Consider the following 21,663-nt stretch of genomic DNA (forward strand, 5'->3'; position numbering starts at 1 on the left):
TTTTTCCCCCAGTGACTTTGCTGTGTTTCTGTGTATCTGGTATGCAGGCGAGGAGTTCTGCACCTGCACGAAAGCCGTGGAATCCATGACCTTGGCTTGCCTCGCTGGCAACTTTCCCTCTGCCTCTTGGTGGTGGTAATCATTCTTTTCTTTAGTCTGTGGAAAGGTGTGAAGACTTCAGGAAAGGTAGAGCTAATATTGTCCTTCTATCTCAACTACATTCTTTGTCTCCTTATAGAAGTCTCCTAATTTTAGAAAGCAAGAAATAAGTCACTGCTTCTGAGGGACCCTCAGGGACCAAACCAAGTGAGAGGCCCTCACATATTACTATGGAAATACACAATGCCAATTCAGCCTTTATTTTATTTACAAGTTTTGCTGGTGTGATATTCCAGCTGGAAAATTTATTAGCATATTATTTTCAGTTCAACATTAGCCGGTCCAGAAAATATTTTGAAATACTTGAAATTGTCTTGCGTGTGCATCCTATTCTTAGCCAAATGTACTCATGTTTCAATGGTACAAGATGCTTTGATTTTATTATATAAAATGTCATGCCCAGAGAAATACCTAATTAAAACAATTTGAAATTACTCTTTGACATCCCTCAGAAAACAAACCTCCACAGAAATTCTAGGACTGGATCCATCTGACAGTTCTTTGTGCATGTTCCTCAAAGTATCACCTAACGTCAGGCCATCACTTGTTTAGTTAACAAGTGTAAATATAGTAAAATATAGACCTAAGCAGCTATTCAGCAGTCTAACACACACTGGTAATGTCTTCTGTTTGTCAAAACTGTCTCTATTTTTATCTGTAAACATATATATGAAAATACTCCTGATACATAACAGCATTTTCCCTCAAGATGTCCTGTATAGAGCTTCACCATCAAACTGAATGGACAAAACCAAGAAAGAGCCAGCTGTCCTTTTCACACAATCCTAAATCTGATGTACCAGGTGACTAACCTTTGGGATCTCTGTTGTCTGCAGGTTGTTTGGATAACAGCCACTTTGCCTTATGTTGTATTATTTGTCTTATTAATACATGGAATAACCCTGCCTGGTGCATACAACGGAATAAATGCATACCTGCACATAGATTTCAGAAGATTAAAAGAAGCCACAGTAAGTATACTCTGCTGTTCTCATTCCCTTAATATTAAACCTGTTGCCCTTGTTATTAAAACTGAAAATATTACAGTTAATATCTGAAATGATACAGCCATGCTTAAGGATGCTTGAATAGTAAGAAAGGGGAAGGACAATCAGTACAACTGCACTGGCAAGACAGAAAACAGCTAGATAACCACAAAAAACAAGTGTCACATGGTGACATGCAAATCTAGTTACAGTTTAAACAAAATTGGTGTTAAAAATTTTCAGGAATTTTGTTAACAACAACAGTTATCTGAAGTTTAAAAAAATACAAGAAAAAATACATGAGGCTTTGCATCCCTCCTTCTGCACCCTTATCCACATAAACACTCCTCAGAGTACAACCCTATTTGATCTCAACCTTTGTGTGAAAAATATGAAGCTGTAACTGTTAAATAAAAAGAACGAGCAAAGGATTAATGTTACAGGATTGTTTTGCCATTTAGTGAAAGAAATCCATGATACATAATAGACCTGTATGAACTGCAATTTGAGAAAATCATATCTTCCTGTCCACTGGTTTGCAATAAACACATCACAGATTGCTCTTCATATAATCTTTCAAGTTATTAACTCTCCATAGTCCATGACATTAAGTTTCTCTACCAATCCAGAGTACTGTAAGTGGTTCACAGTCTCCAATAGACAGTACTTGAAAGTATCTATCGTCTATGTCGAGAAAAAAAGTGATCACTAGCCTAAGTGCTTTCGTATATCACATCAGTTTGGGATAAGGCACTCTCTTCCCTTCCACTGGGCCAAACATGAATGTTTATCATTAAAATCCCAATGCAGATGGAGCTCATAAGTTGCTTAGATCTGTCAGTCAGGCTTCGGCTTCTGAACCAAGAAAGCATCCTACAAAGTGCACTAAGAGTCATAAAAAGAAAGCTCTATTATGGGAAAGAAAATGTCCTGTAACTCTTGACCCATTAACTATTTTTAGTTTTCTGGTTGTACATTCCAAACTAGCTTGGAACAAGAACTATTGGAAATATATTTCTGTCACCCAGGAGAAAAATCTTGTAATCATTTCAGTGCTCAGTACAAGCTCAGAAGAACAGGTCCAACTGGGACACCCCACCCAGGTAGCAGTGTGTATGCACTGAGAACTTGCCCACTGCTCCAGCCCTTACCACTTTGGGTTAAGCCATTCCAGACCATGACCACACTCCATGTGACATCTCATGAGAACCACTTAGACTCCCATCAGCATGAATGGTGACTGCTTTCCAAAAGTCAATTGTATTGTGCACTTCTTGCTTTTCTCCTGGTGTTTCCTTGTGGACTCAACTGACACTGACAATGTTGGTGTCATTATGCAGGTGTGGATTGATGCAGCTACTCAGATATTTTACTCCTTAGGAGCTGGGTTTGGAGTTTTAATTGCATTTGCCAGTTATAATAAGTTTGACAACAACTGTTACAGGTAAGACAGTCTATTCTTTCATTACTGCTGCAAAATTACACTGTTTAACTGCAGCTGGAATAAGTACTAAGCTATCTTTTTATCTTCAGTCATTTATTAATGATGGTGAGTTTTGTGTAGACATAGCAACCAACCCAAATCTTGAAACTCTGTCTTCCTTACTGAAATTTTAGTAACAGGAATCTGCCAAGATATCTGCCACACTGCAAAACAGAATGGGATTAGGTTTGGACTTTAGACAGCTGTGTAAACTGTGCCTGTGTTTGCCTTTCAAAAGTACCGTTAAGCGCAACAGTGAACACAGGATGAAATCTTATTGGTCCAGGAACTAACAGCAGAAGAATTCCTGTTTCCAGAAGTGTTTCTGTGCTTTGGGATTATATTTCTAATATTTTATGTTGAGCTCCAATTTAGGAATGCACTTTTAATCAAGTCAGTTTGTAAGTGTTTTGCCGAATCACTACCATGGAAATTCAACCAGAACTGCTCTGCACCTTCTGAGAAATTCCAACAGTTAGACATTTGTTAACATTCCATTTTGGAATGAAAACAAGCATCCCTTTAAATTTTCCCATGAAATATAAATTCAGAAAGCACATGTATTATAAATACATTGTGAACTGAAGGATGGAAAAAAAAAAGCTAAATGTTAAAGATAATCCCCATCTAGTGCTTAAAGTGGTTTTGTTTTTTTCTCACTGGGCTGTTCCTCTCTCCATGACTAGGGATGCTCTGCTGACTAGTACCATCAACTGTGTCACAAGCTTCATCTCAGGATTCGCAATTTTCTCCATATTGGGCTACATGGCGCATGAGCACAAAGTTAAAATTGAGGATGTAGCCACTGAAGGTAGGAAGTTCATTTTATACTAATTTCATCCCTTTTTGTCCACCATTTCTTTACAAATGTGTTTATATTTGTTTCCAACAAGTGGGTGAAAATCTCACGGAAGTGACCTGAATTATCTTACTTGGAACTAGAATTCTGGGTTTAAATGCCTTCTTGAAATGTGAACTCTAAATAGGACTGATTTATCTCACCTCTACTGAATTGAGGTTCCCCAACATCTTGTCCCCGCAAGTTTTGCCTGTGCAACAAACAGCATTTACCACTGCATAGTTGTTGAGATTGTGGGTTTGCTGGTTCTGGTAAGCTCAGCAGAATAGTTCTTTCATTGGTGACAGGTCACCCATGGTTTCATCTCCTATATCTCTCATCACATCCAAGAGTTCTCTATCCAAACAGTAGAGACCACATTCACACGGTTCTGTCTCTACTACATAGATGAAGAATGGCTAGTAAGGTTGTGAATCCCATAAAAGATTATTCAGAGTGGAAAATAATGGATATAATTTTTTTTTAGTACCAAACTGTCATGAGTAAATAATTAAAGTGGTTTTGTTATACTTTTGTTGTAATGCAAATTTTATTTTAACAGGGTGTGATAGGGACTGAAGTAAAAGTCAATTTAGTCATAATTTACCTTATTACAATGAACGCCTTTGTGAAGATAAGAAACATCATTTACTAATACCTTTTTTTTCCCTTTTCTATTCCAGGAGCTGGTTTAGTTTTCATCCTGTACCCAGAGGCAATTTCAACTCTTTCAGGATCTACATTTTGGGCTGTGGTATTCTTCATCATGCTCCTTACTCTTGGCATTGACAGTTCTGTGAGTATTTTTTTCCTCCTAGCCTTGACATTTTCCTTTTACTGTTATATTCTGTAACTGGAGAGGTATCAACCTTAATCAGGGGCTTACATTTCGAATAAACATTCTGTACATTCCCTGAATCTGTTTTCACCATACAGACAACATACCAAGAGTAATAACTCCTGGCATTATATTTAAAGACTCACAAGCATTATGAGGTTTAGGAAGAGATTAAATCTTTTACAAGCCAGCAAATATTTACTCCCTGCTACTTTTTTACAGTGTTACAGAGGGGCTGTTCATCAGCAATTATTACTATTTAAAGGTATGACCCAACAACACTACTATGAACTATCACTACTATGAACCTGGTTTGGAACCTGCTTGCAAAACACAAGCCACAGTAAGACATTGAGTGGTTTCTAGAAGGGATTTTTAGGTGTGCTGAAATCCATTAATCTGCTCAAGACAGACAATGTCTGAAAGTTCTCTCTTTGGTTTTTTATGAGCTATGATACAGAACTTCCTGTAAATTTAGTCACGATTCAAAAATCACACCAGAATATTTCCATAGTGGTTTCAGTTTATCACAATGTTACTGTAAAATGAGTAGTCTAACAAGTGTATTTGCTCTTTCCATAATGTGATAAGTTTTACTACACCATGGTATTCAGGACCACAGAGATATCATCCCAGAAAATATTCAAAGTCCCCAAACAACTTCTGCACTGCTTTTTTCTTACCAAAGAAGCACCAAGACATCCTGTTATATTTAAAGGTTGATTCATTTCTGAGAAAACCAAATAGGGTCTTTAAGGAATAGTGAACCATGGACAAACATTTATCCTCTTTAGTCAGGTAGGGCTTTCTTACTATTCTAAAGCATAGAAGTCTCCTGTAGTTCTGAATGTACCGAGTTGAACTAGGAATTTCTGGCTGGAAAAGGTAAAACACAGTGTTTCCATTGCTTACAAATTCCAGAAGATTCATTTGTTTTCAAGGGCAAGAAAGGGAAAGAATGACTTGACATGGAGGAAGGGCATGGAGGAAGGGAAGAAGGCATGCCCAGTGAAAGGGCATGAAAGACCAGTAGGAATAGGGTGGAATTAAGAAGTGTAAAATGCATGCTCAGAAGTGTTTAGATCCAAAACAGGTAACTGGGCAAGAGCAGTAAATTTCAGGCAATGTAAAGAAACATTTGAGTGGCAAAGACACAGGGCTTTCCATTGCAGAACACACTTTTCCTACAAGAGGACAAAGCTCTTTCTTGTGGAGCTAATTAAAATACTGTGAAATAATCAACTGCGGCCAAGTCTAGCTCTTTCTTTCTAAAAGGGGAATGATTTGTGTGTCCAGAATTTGCCATCATTTCCCAAAGAAAACCCAGGTCATGCAGTACTTTTTCTGGTGATGATCTCAACTCTCCCTCCACATCTGACTGATCAAGTCCTTGCACAGGGAATTAACATGGGGAATAATAAATTAAGAAGGGGTCCTTCACCAAAATAATCCAAGCTCTCTCTTTCCATTTTCAACTTCTCCAAGACCAGTTAAATGCCAACATGGCACCCACTGATGGTCCCACAGACATTAGGAAATACAAGCCTACCCTAGGCTTTGGGACATATTAGTGAGTACTAGTTACTTTTAAAGAAAAATTATGTCCACTGTCCCCAGCTGTATGGCTCTAGATAGGAATCATTCAAATTTTTGACAGAAAATTGTCTGCTACTGATTTCAACCACAAATGCTCATAGGAAAAGGGCAAGCTATGTCAGCACCAGCTAACCAACTATGGCATTGCACCAAACATTCCTGGTCTTGCCATGATCTTTTAGCACCACAAAAAGCACGGCATCCAGCCTTTCCAAAATATTAAATAAATTTATTTATTACGAGAAAAGACTGAAATTCATTTTCATAGATTCTTGGTGGAGTGGGGGCTGAATATTTTCATTCATGAAAAGAAATTAAAATTCATAACCACCAAATAACCCAGAAATTTCAATGGAAATTTTCCTATATTGCACAACAATGGATAATGTTCAGCATTAACTTTTAGAAAACAAAGTAAAATTCTTTCATGTTGCCAACAAAGAAAATTACATCAAGCCTTCTATGTAGTAATTCTTCCAGGTCTGTAAAGATATTTATCAAACTGGATTTGGCTAATCATTGCCTAAAGTGAATCTTTGCTCAGTATATTTCCTCTAGATGCTTCTTGAGCCTGTCTTAATATAAAAAATATCTTAAGGAGTTTGGTTACTTAAGCTATCAGCTTTTTTCTCAAAGTATATTAAAATGTGTATTATTTTTCCCAAAGTACTATCTACTCACTGTCCTGATCAGTCAGTAAAGAGCTTGCAGATACTATGGAGGCAACAACCATTGTCCAGTTCCTGACTCAGTTCCTTGCCACAAGAAAACTAATTAAACCTCATAACACCAGTGATTTACAGCTGAAATGTCAGAAATCACGGAGTGGTTGGCTATTAATTATACCAGCTGCTTCACATTCTCCAGTCTGTATTTACAACAGCCAGTAGTGTTTGACCAGAGCTCTTGCCTTCCCTTCCTCAGATGGGTGGAATGGAGGCTGTCATCACTGGCTTGGCAGATGATTTCCACATTCTGAAGCAGCACAGAAAGCTCTTCACCTTCGGTGTTTGTTTTGGCACTTTCCTACTTGCCCTTTTTTGCATCACCAATGTAAGTATAACATAAGTTCCCATCCATATGCTCCCCTAAAAATGCAATTAAGCTTATCAAATAGAAATAGAACTAGGTTCAGGTAACTGGTTTTGTTATAAATTTTAGTTCTTAAACAACTTATAGTCAGAACATTATTTTTAATATTATATTACATCTTGTCCCTTTTTTTGGCACGAGATCATTAGCTATCACCCAAACCTACAAGTCTTTGCTCCAAAGAACTGCCTGTGCAGCTGTGGGTTTTGTTTGGTTCTGTGTGTTTCATTTTGTGTTTGTTTGGGATTTTTGTGGTTGGATTGCAGTGGTTGGTTTCAGGTTTTTTTAAATCACATTAAATGGAACTGTGTTGAGTGCTTATTCCTCTGTGAAGAACTACAGCTAGACCCTCACTCCTTGTGAAAGGAGTGTAGAATAATGACCTCTCCCCCACGTGTTTCTTAATGTTCCTTCATGTACCTAGTTCTTATCTCTCACTCTAAACACCACAAAAAGCACACAGATATCTCATCCTGCACATCTAAGTAACCTGGATTTATCACCACCATTATCCTGAATGATTGGCCTCACCTGGCTTTTGACAACTCAGTAAGGAATGAGAATCACAGTGTTCCAGGTTGGAGAGAACTTTCCTTTTTTGACTAAAAAGACCTGGAAGTGAAGATGTCAAAAGTGTCAGAAAACAACTGAAACTTGAAGTAGCCACAGTCAAAGCAAATGTGCTGAACCTCTCTCCACCCCTAGAGAAGGTTTCCATACCCATTATTAAGATTACTGAAACAGTATAAGTTTATAAATAGCAAAGTTCTTTTTACACAAAAAGAATACCCCAATATTTTTGGTTTCATTTCCTCAAACTGGAAAACATTTGAGACACTAAAGATATATCGCTTTAAATACCTATCCTTTTAATAACATGCCATCTCTACTGATACCTAAAATCTGAGCATGCTCCTTCTTTATGCTAAGTTTCAACTGGAATAAAATTTCTTGAAGTATAAGATCAGAAGAATTTCAGTGTTAAGAACCTGAATCAGTGCCAGTGGGTACAATTCTGCTGCCTTCAAGTGTGCTGAAACAGTTCAAGATAACAGCCTAGCCCTAGCTGTTAAAGGCAGGCACTTGTTTAGACTTAAATTGACCTCTCCAGCTGGGATTCACAAAATTTCCCAGACTTGTCCAAACGTATTTGTTCACATAATTGGAGAACAACATTTCTAATGAGTACAAACTAAAAAGAAATACCCTTACAAGGCCATCACATGAAATTAATCATTGATTCTGCCCTTCGAAATTTTAGTGCTGAATTTTCAAAACATGTTTCTTACAAAACCATGTTTGTCATTCACTTTACTAAGTTTGATAGCAAAGGCATTCACTTGGGGCAGGTGTAGAGCAAAAACAAGAGGTCATACTCAAATGTCATTTAATAAGCAACATTTTCTTTCTAACACAACAACCAAAGTTCACTCCGTTTCCGGACAAGTCCCTACAGAATTAAAAACCTAGACAAGGCTTAAGTGCTGTTCTCTCTATTTTTGTAAATATGCACAGCTGTTTCAGAAAAACATCTTTTTATAAGAAAAAAGGAAACATTACAGAGATTAAAATTACCTACGGATCTAAATAGTACAAGTGCTATTTATATAATTGATGGTAAAACCATAGGAAGTAATTCCTTTGTTCCTCCCCTTCCGAACAGGCATAGTCAGATTAAGTTGGGCTATAAAAAAAAGGTCTTAACAAAAATCTACTGCAACTGCAAACATTTCAGTTGTTTCCACGTGACAAAGAATATCCTGAAACACTTTAGCCAGGTTCATTTTGAAACAAATAAACATAGCATGGCCTTCCATTCCTCCTCAGCCCAAACTCAGTAAAATGAGCAGTAATCTACACAAATACACACCACATTGTAAAACAAGGCAAAAGGTAGTCAAATTGCAGCTAAAAAAAAAAAAAAGATTGGTGAAACAAGACTCTAGTAAACACATTTACAGTTCTCAGTCATGAAACACTGAAACAAAAGGTGAAATTGTGAAGGAAGATGATCTGGTTTGCTCTCTCCACTCAGAAAAGACTTGCTAATACCACAGCCAAGAGGTTAAACAGGGCAAAGAAAATTCCTTGCTGTACTGCAACAGAGACTTAACATGCAACTGCACCCTTTGAAGGAACAGCAGACAAGAGAGATGCAGGCAGGGAAAAGGAGACAGCAGCCTTAGACTGTAGACTCAGTGGACTACAGAACAAGTGGAACAAACTGACTGATAATGGGTTGTGGAAACTCTTGCAGAGCTCCATTCCTGACAATGATTTAGAAGTTCTTTGTTAGCTGCTATAGACAGGCCCTGCCCTACATCCTACTGAGCATTTCCCCCAATAGCCAGTGCCTTCCACTAACACTGAACAGCAAGTCCCAAGAGAACTCATTGATCAGGCTAAGTTGAGGCTTCTGCATCCCCGTTAAGTGAGGACATGGGTGAAAGGAAGCCTCTTTAGAAGAGTTGCATGGCTGATTTGAAGACTTGTGCCTGCAGCATCAGCTCCATATTAAAATATTCCAGTTAAGATAGTGCTTCAAGCAAAGCGGATTTGTGTTAACTAGATACTAAATACCAATGTGATTCTATTTGTAATTTTGTTTTGTTGCATCTTTTAACTCCCCAATGCTAGGGTGGAATTTATGTGCTCACACTTCTGGACACATTTGCAGCTGGGACTTCAATATTGTTTGCTGTTCTAATGGAGGCAATTGGAGTTTCCTGGTTTTATGGTAAGCACTTCATTTTGCATGTGCAAAACCTATTTTAAAATTCTAAGTGCTCATGACAGGCTTACACATGGTTTGAATGGAGAACAGCATAGCCTTGTATACATGAACCCATGACAAGTCAGGTTTCATAGTGATCTTCACCTGATTTATGCACTGTGACATTGGGCAGGCCAAGCTTTGAAACCCTGCACAAAGTTGAAGAAAAGTGCCTTGTGAAAGAGATTGGGATGGGATGGAAAAGTTACTATTTTTGCCAGTATTTTACAACTCTTAGGATAGCTGATGGCTTGCAGTGGCAGGTTTATACTTGGTACTTTCAAAGCAAGTAAATTAGCCTAAATATAGACTCACCTGTTCCCCCTTTTCATTAAACACTGAAATCACTGTTTCAAACATTTCTCTTTTCCCATTATACCTCTAACCTAAAGGAGTTCTTTTTATGTTCTAGCACTGACTCAGAGCTCAAAATTTCCATTATCATACAGGAAGTTAGGGCAATTCATAGCCTCAAGCTTATTTACTGGAAAAGATGCTGCCTCCAGAAGAGCAGAAACTACAAAGTGCTGTTAGTCACCAAATGAAACAATTAAAAAAACAAGTCATCATTTAATCTGAATTAGGCATACCTTGCTAAAGAAACAGTGAAAGTCATTTTTCCTTTCTTTTGGCAGAATGCTATCAGTTCTTTATCTTGTCACAGACAGGGTTAGTAAAATTATAAGGACACCAAAAACAATACATTATTTTCTCCAAAGAAAGCAATGGGATACTGCATCTTAAGTCTTACACAAGTCATCCCATTGCAACAGTCCAAACTATCAGTTACATCTAATACTGCTGGCTGCTAGATTAATAAATTAAACAAGAGCTTGAGCTCTTGTTTTTCTTCCTAATCTCTTCTTAATTCTCATGCTACACATCCTGGTCAGTCACAACTCTTTTCATTATTACCAGGTTTCAATGCCATAGCAGCCTGTAAATCTTTTTCCCATGGAAGTCTGTGTTGAATTAGCTGCCCTGATTCCCAATGAGATTGTTCTTCCACTAAAAATTATCTTCTTTTCTAGTCATACATAGTGTTTATAGCTAATATATGATTCAGAGGTTCTTAGCAGTTACGATTCTTACTGCCATTTACCTCCCTCAGTCACTTATTTATCCATCCATTCTGCTTCACCATGTTCTTCTAATCAAACAAACTTTGTCTTCCTGTTACAAACTGTTGAAGAGTGAATGAGGTGACAGAATGGCATTCACACATAAAGCTGTTCAATCTACTAAAGAAATAAATTCTAGCTTTAATGTATTAATTTTGTCACCCAACATCTGCATGGAGCTAGCAACACATGCTCTTGTCTCTCAAAATAGTGGAGGCACAATATTTCCCAGACAACAGCCTTTAATCCCCATAAAAGAGCTGAATGCAGGAGAGTGATCATGGCCTAGCTTGGGAGCAGAGGCTTCTTCAGTTAGGAAGGGCAAGTTATTTTCTGCTACTATTAAAACAGGATTTACTGCACTTTACAATAGCTGAGCTTCGTGTGTGGTTCACAAACTAAGCCAAGGTTAGTCAGATTTTATTTTACACCTTCTGTCCTTTACCATTCTTTCTTTTCTCCCTCCTGCCTCCCCATAAATGGGAAAATATCTATTTATTTTTCTTAAGCAGTTGACATGTTTTTACTGACACAGCATGACCTGTTGCTTTATAAAGAACTTATTACAGCCCCCGGTGCTATTTAAACTGATTAAATCTGGCATGATCCTGTCTGCCTCTTTTTTTCTGATAGACCCCAGTTGCCTTAATGACCCAGTTGAATATTAAGTCAGCCTGAAGGCAAGCATTGACATTTTGGCACAGACCAAAACCATGGAAATTTAGTTCAAATTATACCTAAGACCACTTACTGTGAAGTTTCTTGCAAAGGCCAACTGGATGTGTAAAAGAAGGGAGAACTAGTTTGTTTTACTGTGCAGATGTACTTCAGTTCTAGCCAATTTTCCTCATGTGCAACCCAGATACCATCCTTCTGGTGAATATACTAAGAAAAGTCAGACACCTCTCCCACTGGCACAAAATGCTCCTCAGTTTCACTTGCACAAAGATTTTACTGTGAACATCTCCCTGACTGACTAGAACAAGCTCAGTATGAGCTCACAGTAACATTCATCCTTACCTGCAATCTCACTGCTTTCATGTACTTCAATCATTTTCCTAAAAAACCAAAAAAATCCCTCACACTGAAATTTCAGACCAAAAGCTTAATTTTTTGGAAAAAAAAAGAAACACCAAACTCCCCCAAAAAAACAACAAACAAACAAATCAACCACCCCAACCTAATGTCAACTATTTGATTTTGCAGAAGGGAAAAAACTTAACCAAGCACTGAGTGCTGGTGCTCCTCTTTGCTCACAGATACTTTTGTGCTGATATGTCCCTGGCATGAAAGTGTTCCACAGAATGGAAATACAAGTGGGACAAACCAACTTAGAGAGCCTGCACTGCTATGGTGGGGAAATGTTTGCCATTTTCTATGCCATTACATGACATAATTGTTACATTCGCCAGCAGTGTTTATTAGTCCAGAAATTAAACTGAAATTTTCCTTGGGTTCAGTGTGTTTAACCAGGACCTGATCATAAATTTTAAGTATCTCTTACTTAGTTTTCCCTGAGAAATCATGGAAATTATTTCCTTATTCACCACCAGGTCTCCAGCAAGTAATATGGAGTTTTGTTTGTGGTACACAAGTTTCTTTCTGTAATTAAACAAGCCACCCACAGTTTCAGTTTATCATAATGGATTGCAAAAAAAAAAATATAAAATGGGTAAATGCTTTCAAGAAGTGTGAAAAATCAAGCACTACAGGTCCTGTCATCTGTAGCTATAGCTATGTTCTAGTTTACAGGTTGATCCTTAGAACAGTTATTTGAAGCCCTGTAGTACTGGCAGAGCAGGTTGTTGAGAAGAGCTGTCTGAGAGCATTGCCTACTTGGCCCCCATTTTCAGCAGAAATTGAGCACCAAGCACTGTTGGAGCTCTATGTGCATCTCTCTGGAAAGCTATGACTAAAATTTTTTGAGATACCTAGTCCTTGTCTTTGACCTTCTACACAATGATAAATTTCAGTCAGTATTCATAGCAGTTGAAATTCAGTCACTTTAAAGTTCACAGAAGGCACTGCAAACAGAATCAGATTAAATTTAAAGAGCATTTGCAGATCCTTTTGGCTACTTCTCTTCACCTGTAGATAATATTGGGGGGTGGAAATCAAAGAGACATTTACTCTCAAATGTCCAGACCCTGGGAATATTTTGCATCCTCATTCCATGTAAATGACTAACTTAAGCTGTTCCAACTATATACTTTAAATACATTAAATAAATTCTACTGAACTGATCCACATGAAGAGAAACAATCATTATGGAAAGCTGTACATCCTCTCTAATGAACAAATATTCATGGCACAAAGCTGCATTTCTGCTGTTTACCTAATGAGGTTCAGGATTAAAAGTAAAAATTCTGAACACACTGAGTATAATAAATTATAGACAATTAGTCTGACATGACAGATACACAAGAGAGATCTTCTGTGAGGCAGTGTCTCTAAGCCGTAAAGTTAAAGACTGTCTTCCTTTCAAAGAAAGAATTTCTTTAAAAAGAAGTATTTCCACATCTTATATCATTGATAACCATCCCATTCTAAAATGATATAGTCTTGTGCATATGTACACTGTACAGAAACAGCATCACCCTAGTTCCTTGGAAACATGATAAAATATGACATGGTATTTGTAATAGGCATAATGAATATTCTGTGGTATTCAGTGAAATCCTGGAAGGTGAGTATGCCATTAAGTGGAACAAAGAATTCTCCTTTGACAAGTTATAAATCTTACAGATCTGCCTCACTATCAGTAAGTAGTTTGTGTAGGTAAAAGTCTAAATTTTCCTTCCCTGCACTCTTAGCAGCTTGAAGTAAGTAGGTTACAACAGTCCACAGCTATTAAAAAAACTGTGTCCCATTCACAACTTTTAGATATCTGCAGAATGCCACTTTTCCATGGTAATGCTATCTGCAACAGGCCTGAAGTGCTCACAGGCATCTAAGTCTTGGATACAGTGATGTCAAAGACACATCGAGTCACTGAAAGGAAATCAATGTCATTATTTCATATATCTCCTGATTTGGAAGTCATTCATGTCTGCTTTCTGAAAAAGAAGATGGTTTGGGTACTCCAACATCTCATCAGTTTAGATTTACGTCAGTCTCATGTTCACATCCATTCTAGGTGTGGACAGATTCAGTGAAGATATCCAGCAAATGATGGGCTTCAAACCAGGCCTCTACTGGAGACTGTGCTGGAAATTTGTTAGCCCTGCTTTTTTATTGGTAAGTGTTGATAATTATTTCATCATGGAAAGAATGCTAGTGTGCTGCTTCCCGGAACATACGACACCAAGAGCAAGATACTCATTGCTGTGCCAGATATTGTCAGCATGAATAGAAGACACTCCAATTTAGCTCTTTTTTCTCCTCATTGGCATTGGTTATATTTTGGATAATACATTTCAGTTGTGAGAGAAGTTAATTGTGGCTGTGATCTTCTTCCATTCCTTTGTTTTAAGAAAGCAGCTTTTCTGGGGAACTCAACACTTAGGCAGTGTCCTCCCTGTCCCCCAGAACCTGTACTCATTAAACACAAACCATTCTCTTGGGAAAATAAACTAGCCAGACTGTTAGCAAGAACACCAAGATCCCCAAATTGTGGAATGACACCTTAAAAAAAATGAATGTGTGACTACACCCACTAATTAGCTATGTGAAATGCTGAAAAGACATATTAAATACCCCTTGTAAGGTGCCTGTTGTGAAAAACAAGAGTTTCATTGCATCTGGGAAAAAAAAATCCCAATGTGTGAATTTGGTTGCTTTATGCAAAGGTTAGATTCAGCACTAAACTACAGTTTTATATTGAAATCTTTTCCTATGAATATTTGTAAATCAAAAGGTCAGGATAACATGGAAATTTGATCTAGCTATGATTTTAGGAGACTATTGCGTTAGAGTTGTGCCTTCTTAAAGCAGTATGGGCGCTGGAAAGATACACTGGGTAGGTTTTTATGACAGGCCCACCTTTTTATTTTAATATAAAAGCTTATGACCCAAATTCATCCATAAGCACCTACCAAGCATGTAGTAATTACCCTTTTAAACACAAGCCTATAAAGAAACTTGTATGGAACTCTATCCTGAAGCACTACAAGGAGGCTGACTCGAGTCAAATGGAAAAATGCTGCAACAAGCATCCTTAGATTTTGCCACAAGGAGGCTGTTGAAAATTTAAATTTTACAAAGAGAGAATTCTAGCCATCTAGCTAGAGAAAGGTGGAGTTCTGTCAGTCTAACCTTCAGGCAGTTAAAGATTTCTTGGTGAAATGGCCCCAGTACCTCCCTATCAAAACCTGTAAATACTAGCCTGTATCTTTCAGCCATCACAGTGCATACTTTTTTTTTTTAATCTGGAAGCACTTGAAGCCATTTCTCCACAGTCTGCAGCTATGTACACAATCCCAAGTAAAACTTTAAAACAGAACTAGTATTTTTCTAACCAGATTTCACACTATCAACTTCCTTTAACTCACACCATTAGTCTCCTTGTGTAGCCTTTGAAACCCTAGGCTCAAAATACTCCAATTTGAAACTGCTGTATGGAGCAGAATGTACAGGCCAGAGAACCAAATCAAGGAACTGTGCATGTTACACAAGCCATATGGATTTACCAGGAGGGAAGTAAGGTGGTACCCCACTTTTTCCTTCTTGCACCTAGTACTGAGCAGGATAATGCAAGAAGAAAAAAACAGCTTTGTTTTCCAGGCCTTAAGGCTACTTCACCTTTCTTCAGTGAATGTATCATGCTGGAGTTTGCATTATGCCTCTCATTGAAAAAATGAAACATAATGTCTCTGGAAAACAAAGAAGGGAAAAGCACTAGATGCTGCAGCTTTTTCTTCACTACAGAATCCATTTTTTACATCTTTAACACTAGTCTAAATGAGGCAGTAGCAAACAATCACCTGATCTTCCCACTAAAATTTCAAATCATCTGTGTCCACAGTAGCTAAAATGAACTGGTAATACTAGTAAACACCCCAAGAACTTCAAGAGGTTAAGCAGTAAGTAGCACAAAGTATTGACTGCAGGGGACTAGCAAAGCTGGTTTGAAATACACCTTAGGGTGGCTGCCTAGCAGAACACATGGAATCAGTTTTCCAGTAAGCTCCTTCGTCTTAAAACTGTGCTTTGTTTTATACTTTCTCCTCTAGTTTGTCGTGATAGTCAGCATAATAAATTTCAAACCTCTGACCTATGATGACTACACCTTCCCTCTGTGGGCAAATCGCATTGGCTGGGGAATAGCATTATCTTCAATGATACTTGTGCCTGCCTATATTATCTATAAATTTTTGAATGTGCGTGGGACCTTTAAAGAAGTAAGTGGAACACTAATCAAATGTCATGAAATGTGAAATGAAATGGCTGGATCTAAGTTGGCAGTTTGTTTCTCTTACTCCTGGAACTTATTACTTACAAGTGACCTTTTGAATCCATCCGTCAGACAGATCAGAGTTTTGAGGTAGGATTACGGCATGATGTTTGAGTTTCTAGGTAGAAATTAGCTTTCCAGACAGCACCATAATACATTGAAAATTTATTTTTGATGTATGTAACTAATCAGGTTTATGAGATTAAATTATTCCTTAACAAATAATATACAATTTATGGTATTTTCATATTCTGCTCTGAGGTATGGTCTTCACACAGTTCTGCCTGAACAGAGTTCCGTCCAAGGTCTGTTTTATCACTCTGTACTGGAGTGTAAACTGTTGCATGTACAAAGTTAATTCAGACCTCTCCTATTTTAGCATTGTAAGTCCCTAAACATGTACGCACAGGCTGGAAGGGTGGGATGTGTCCCTCAGGGAGTTCTGTGTCCAGAATAGCCTTTCCTCATCTAATGAGCATCCAGCACAGACAGAAGAAATGCCTTACTGGGTCACAGCAACAGATCCATTTAGCCCAATATTCTGTCTTTAACAGCAGCCACCTCAGATTTGATTTTCTCGGACAAATATTTATTGTCTATTTTACGGGAACCATTTCAACATTCTGCATATCAGAATGCTTGAAAAAAACTTAGGAGTCAATCTAGACCAAGGTGGTGAAATAGATGTGGAAATCAACAAAAATTCTGATATAGATGCTTCTTATGTTCTCATAGAGCCTGTTGCCTTAAACTACTTAAGAAGAAGAACCAGGGTACTAGTCAGCAGCATCTTGCACTGCATAAACTCACTTCATGCATAATAAGCCTACTGTGTGCACTGAATAAAGAAACTGAGGGAAAAAACTATTTGTGACCATCTTATTCTATTGATTTGCCTAACAGGAAGAGGTTTAAGGACACTCAATAGTGTCCTTTTAATTTCATTTATATGTTTATGTGCAAAATTAATGTATTAATTCTGTTTAAAAGAGCCTGTTTCTCTGGGAAAAAATACATCCTATTTCCTGACAGTTCACCCCCCTGCACTTTTCTTTATTTATCAGATCAAAATGGTAGGGGATTAAGGTTCACTAACTGCATCATTTTTACCATTATATTAATTTTGCCATCACTGTCATAGTAAATTATCTAGAGTCTTAAAACCTCTAATGGTGCTCAGAAGACTCCTCACTATTGTACAGAATCAATTTTTTGCCCATCACATGTCATAATTTTATAACCTAATCTGGACTCCCTTTCTTATACCTTTACTTTTCTACAGCCAGAGCTGCACAGTAGTCCAGCAAGATACTTATGCTCTTAGGCAAATCACTGAACCACCACCACACAGAGAACTAAGCAGAAAATAACATCTCAGCCTTTACACAGATAGGTCACATGCCCCTCATGCTGACCTGGCAGTTCCAAAGGTCTTGTTTCTGAAACACTCAGTCACCTCATTTAATGTTCACCTCAGAAAGGCACTCCAAAGTGGGAACTCCTCTTCAGCTGCCCTGCTTTCAGCAGCTCTGACATCCCAATGTTGTACACAATGTCTACTTCTCATTTCCAGCCATTCTATAAGCCCTTTGTTTCATTCCATTCCAAGGAGTTTACCAACCTATTTTCTAGAAGCATCTAAGTGTTAAAGAATAATTTGTATTGACTCATCAGGCTTTTGCCTGCTTGTTCAAGTTTACTGACATGGGGATGCAGAAGCCTTTGGCCAAAACCACATTCTCTCATTCATTTTGTAGTGTTAGCAAGTTCTGGTTTGGCTATTACTGCTCCTATAAACAGCAACTCACTGGTTTCCCCCTGAGAATTATAGCAAAACATTAGTATATTACATCCAGATAACTATGTTAAGATATGAAATTGTGGCTCTTAGAAGTATGGGAAAAGTTATGCCCTTAGTCTAATGGAAACTCCTTAAATTGCTTGAAAGTTTCTGATAAAACAAAATCTACGCGTGATCTCAAAGGGCACAGCATCAGGTAGGCAAGGGAGATGAGCTGGGAAATAGTATCTCCTTCCACTCTGGGACTGACCAACTCTATTACAGCACTTACAGAAAAGCCTGAATTAAGGGGATGTAAGGCCTGTGATACCAACTGGTCCCTGATGTTCTTTTCCATATGCACTTGCTAAATATTTGGACTTAGTATTTGCATAAACTTTCTACTGTTGCTTCTTATATTAAAGGCTAACACCCAAGGGCTTACAATAGGCTTGTTCTCTCAGTGACTAAGTTAAAGGCACATGATGCAGTGATATTAAAGGTTTAAGTTACCATTTTAAATAAAGTTCATACTTCTTCCCCGTTATAGATTGGGGATTACATACATAATCCCACTTCATATGGCTGACTTTTTCCTCTTCTTCCTCTCTGGTTTAGAGACTAGCTTACTGCATCACACCTGAAAATGAGCATCAACTCGTGGCTCAAGGAAATGTCAGGCAGTTTAAGGTTTGTACTCCTTTCATATGCCTCTTCTCCTGATACCAACCCTTTCCTGTCTTTAGCAACAACTGCAGGTTTGTCCCAATGTCCTCATGCCTTTGCAGGTCTGTAGTTCTTTATTTCTGCCAGCATGACAAGATGCAGGAAGCTCAGTACCATCAACTCTGTTGGAAGGCTTTTGGCACCTTCCTTTTTTGACTAAGGAGAAGCCACAACTTTACAGATCACCCAAATCCAGTATTTTAGGTTATATTTGAGCACAGTGACATCTCACCAAGAGACAAAGGTATTTCCAAACTGTGATGTGCATTTGAACAGGTCATGACCTCTCATTCAGTTACTGCACAGCAATCTCAAGTCATGTTCCAAACCTGCAGCTATGTCCCACAACACATGGTAAAAAAAACAAAACAAACATCCAGAGCTTAGCTATAATGGCCATGATGAAATAACATGCTAGGTTTTGTGGAATAGACTTTCCCCACAGGCCTACACTTGACTGAAAACACTGCTGGAGACTTCTTCAGCTGTGAAAAATATGCTCTAAGTTCCCAAATACTGCTTTCCTTTTAGCAAATAAAATGAGCTTATTGAAATAAACTGCTTTTTGTAGAAGATAAAAAGGATGCAAATATGAAGCTTGTTACACTTATCAGCATTCATGCTGGACCACTTTCTGTCTTCAAAGTTGAAAGCAACTGGAATTATGCACACCTCTGCAAACATGACCCAGATTTTGTAGGGAGGGTTTCTATGTTGATATTGAAAAAATAAATCTGCCTTTTGCTTATTCTGAAAAATACTGTTTGAAGTATAATTTTGAATTTTAAAGGAAATAATCCAAGTGTAGATTTATGAGAGGCAGAATGAAAGCAGGAAGAAAAGGCTTCCTGTTTCATGACCACAATTTATTTGATGTGGCCAAGAATATGTAATAACATAGCACCTCTTCCTGCCTCCTCTTTCGCCTGTTTCTGCCCTCAGTTGTCAGAGGATTTAATGTTCCAGCTGTAAGTAATTTTTTTTTCCAGAGGCAGATGTTCCTGTGTGAAAGGACTATGTATAAACAGTCATTCCTACACAGCACTCGTTTTCTGAACCCAAATCTATAATGGCCAAAAAGAAGCACATTAATTTCACGTAAATTTGAAAAGACTGTCCTCAAGAGTAAACTCACAGTGATACCTCAAACTATGCCAACCACAAGGGCATGTTAATTCTAATTTAATTTTAATCGCCAGCTTCAATGGATAGCTAAGAATGGCTTTGTTATTGATAAAGCACAGTTGGTGTTTTGTTCACACTGTTTCAGTATGTAAACAAAACATTGTCTACCAAATAGAAATATTTTATTCCCATACATGTTCATCCGCTCTAAATATTAAAACTGAACTGAGAGCTGGCTAAGTATCTTTTAGATTCAGCACATGTCTCACCGCAAACTGAAATGCACAGAAACTTAGTTATGTGATCTATCCATTATTTTCAAACCTCTTTGTACCTCTCGATTTGTTAACTAATATAGCTCTAAGTGTCATCATTTGAATCAATATTGTTATTTAACAGCTACTTCTGTTTCCTTACAGCTCCAACACTGGCTAACAATATGACAACCAACAGGTCGAGGAAAAAGCCCAACAGGTTAAGCTAAACTGAGAATATGGAAAAGTCAAGTTCAAAGCTCCCTCAATTATGCTTGGACCTGGCTGGCTCAGAGCTTATCTACTGACTCTTTGAGGGAAGACATCTGCTCTCTCTGTCAATGCCTCCCTTCTATTACTCGGCTTCAAATGATCTTTAAAGACTCCATTTAATTTTTCTTGCATCCTTTGGTGCCATGAGATCCCTACATGACCAAAACTTGTGAGTTTTGCTATTGGCAGAAGTGGAGGAGGGGGGAGCAGAGGAAAAAAAAGCAATCAGCATAAGTTAAATGCTCTTTTATTGTGAAGAAGCGAATTTAACTTTTCTGACAGTAATAATTAATTCAGATATTCATGCCACAACCTATTTTAAACCAACACCACCTGAACGTTCTTAGATCTAAGGAAAGAGTATCTCTCAATTACGAGGAAAGAGCAATTTTAACTATCTACTCATGTCATCAGTTTCCTTGCCATACTATCCTTTGGGATATGAGTTTGCATCCCTTCTGAAGTGAAGACTCAGTGCTTCATTTTCAGTGGTTTGTTACTAGTTTCTTCTCTCAGTGAAGAATGTTGTCTTTTGCTCTATATGTCTATGCCATTTTCTGCCCAGTTTAATTATACAAGCTGAAGAGCAGCAGGAACAGAATTCCTGTTACAGCTACTAGTCCAGAACACAGCTTAATACCACACTGTGCTTCATGAAAAATATATTCCTTTGTATCAACAATTGAAATGGCATTATCATATGATCCATACTCCTGTTCCATCTAAGTATGAAAGTTACATCCTAACAGACAGCTTTTCATCTTTTTGTGATATTTTTTCCCAAATAAAGAATGTAGAATACATAGAAAGAGATAATTCTTAGAATTATATAATTACCCAGTGGCATAAAAATACCAATTTCAGGCTTTATCCTCCTGCTGTGAACATGCTATTATTATAATTTAACCTGGATTCACCTACCAAAACATAGTAAGATTGTGTTGAATAATTTAAAAGGCTATTTTAGGCACACAGCTCTCTAAGCCTATTCCAGCTCTTCTCTCTAGTAGTATTATGCAAGGTAGAAGATACAGAACAAACTCTGCATTTGGGTGCTGTTCTTATTCTGTGGTCACTCATCACTGTAGTACCTTTCCAGTGATCACTACATTCAGTAGCTTTAAGTTATTTCTTGTAATTATTTATCACCAAATCTATAGTGATTTTTAGAGGCAGTAGCTTCTCAGCTGGATCCAAGCCAGAGTTTACCTCTGGACATTACCTCTG

At 37.8% G+C, this 21,663-nt stretch overlaps 1 protein-coding gene across 1 annotated transcript in view; it reads left to right on the forward strand.

Moving 5' to 3' along the window:
• Positions 1 to 21,137, forward strand: part of SLC6A2 (solute carrier family 6 (neurotransmitter transporter), member 2) — a 33,375-nt gene extending 12,238 nt beyond the window's left edge. The window contains exons 3-13 of the mRNA XM_009083592.1: positions 48 to 186; positions 996 to 1,130; positions 2,486 to 2,589; positions 3,315 to 3,439; positions 4,150 to 4,262; positions 6,825 to 6,953; positions 9,630 to 9,729; positions 14,023 to 14,123; positions 16,058 to 16,225; positions 18,677 to 18,748; positions 20,329 to 21,137. Coding sequence (XP_009081840.1) covers positions 48 to 186; positions 996 to 1,130; positions 2,486 to 2,589; positions 3,315 to 3,439; positions 4,150 to 4,262; positions 6,825 to 6,953; positions 9,630 to 9,729; positions 14,023 to 14,123; positions 16,058 to 16,225; positions 18,677 to 18,748; positions 20,329 to 20,352 — 1,210 coding nt within the window. The 3' untranslated portion in view covers positions 20,353 to 21,137. The remainder of the gene's footprint in view (positions 1 to 47; positions 187 to 995; positions 1,131 to 2,485; positions 2,590 to 3,314; positions 3,440 to 4,149; positions 4,263 to 6,824; positions 6,954 to 9,629; positions 9,730 to 14,022; positions 14,124 to 16,057; positions 16,226 to 18,676; positions 18,749 to 20,328) is intronic.
• Positions 21,138 to 21,663: the final 526 nt, after the last annotated feature.

This window comes from Acanthisitta chloris, unplaced genomic scaffold (genome assembly GCF_000695815.1).
Source record: "Acanthisitta chloris isolate BGI_N310 unplaced genomic scaffold, ASM69581v1 scaffold20991, whole genome shotgun sequence".
Lineage (NCBI taxonomy): Eukaryota > Metazoa > Chordata > Aves > Passeriformes > Acanthisittidae > Acanthisitta > Acanthisitta chloris.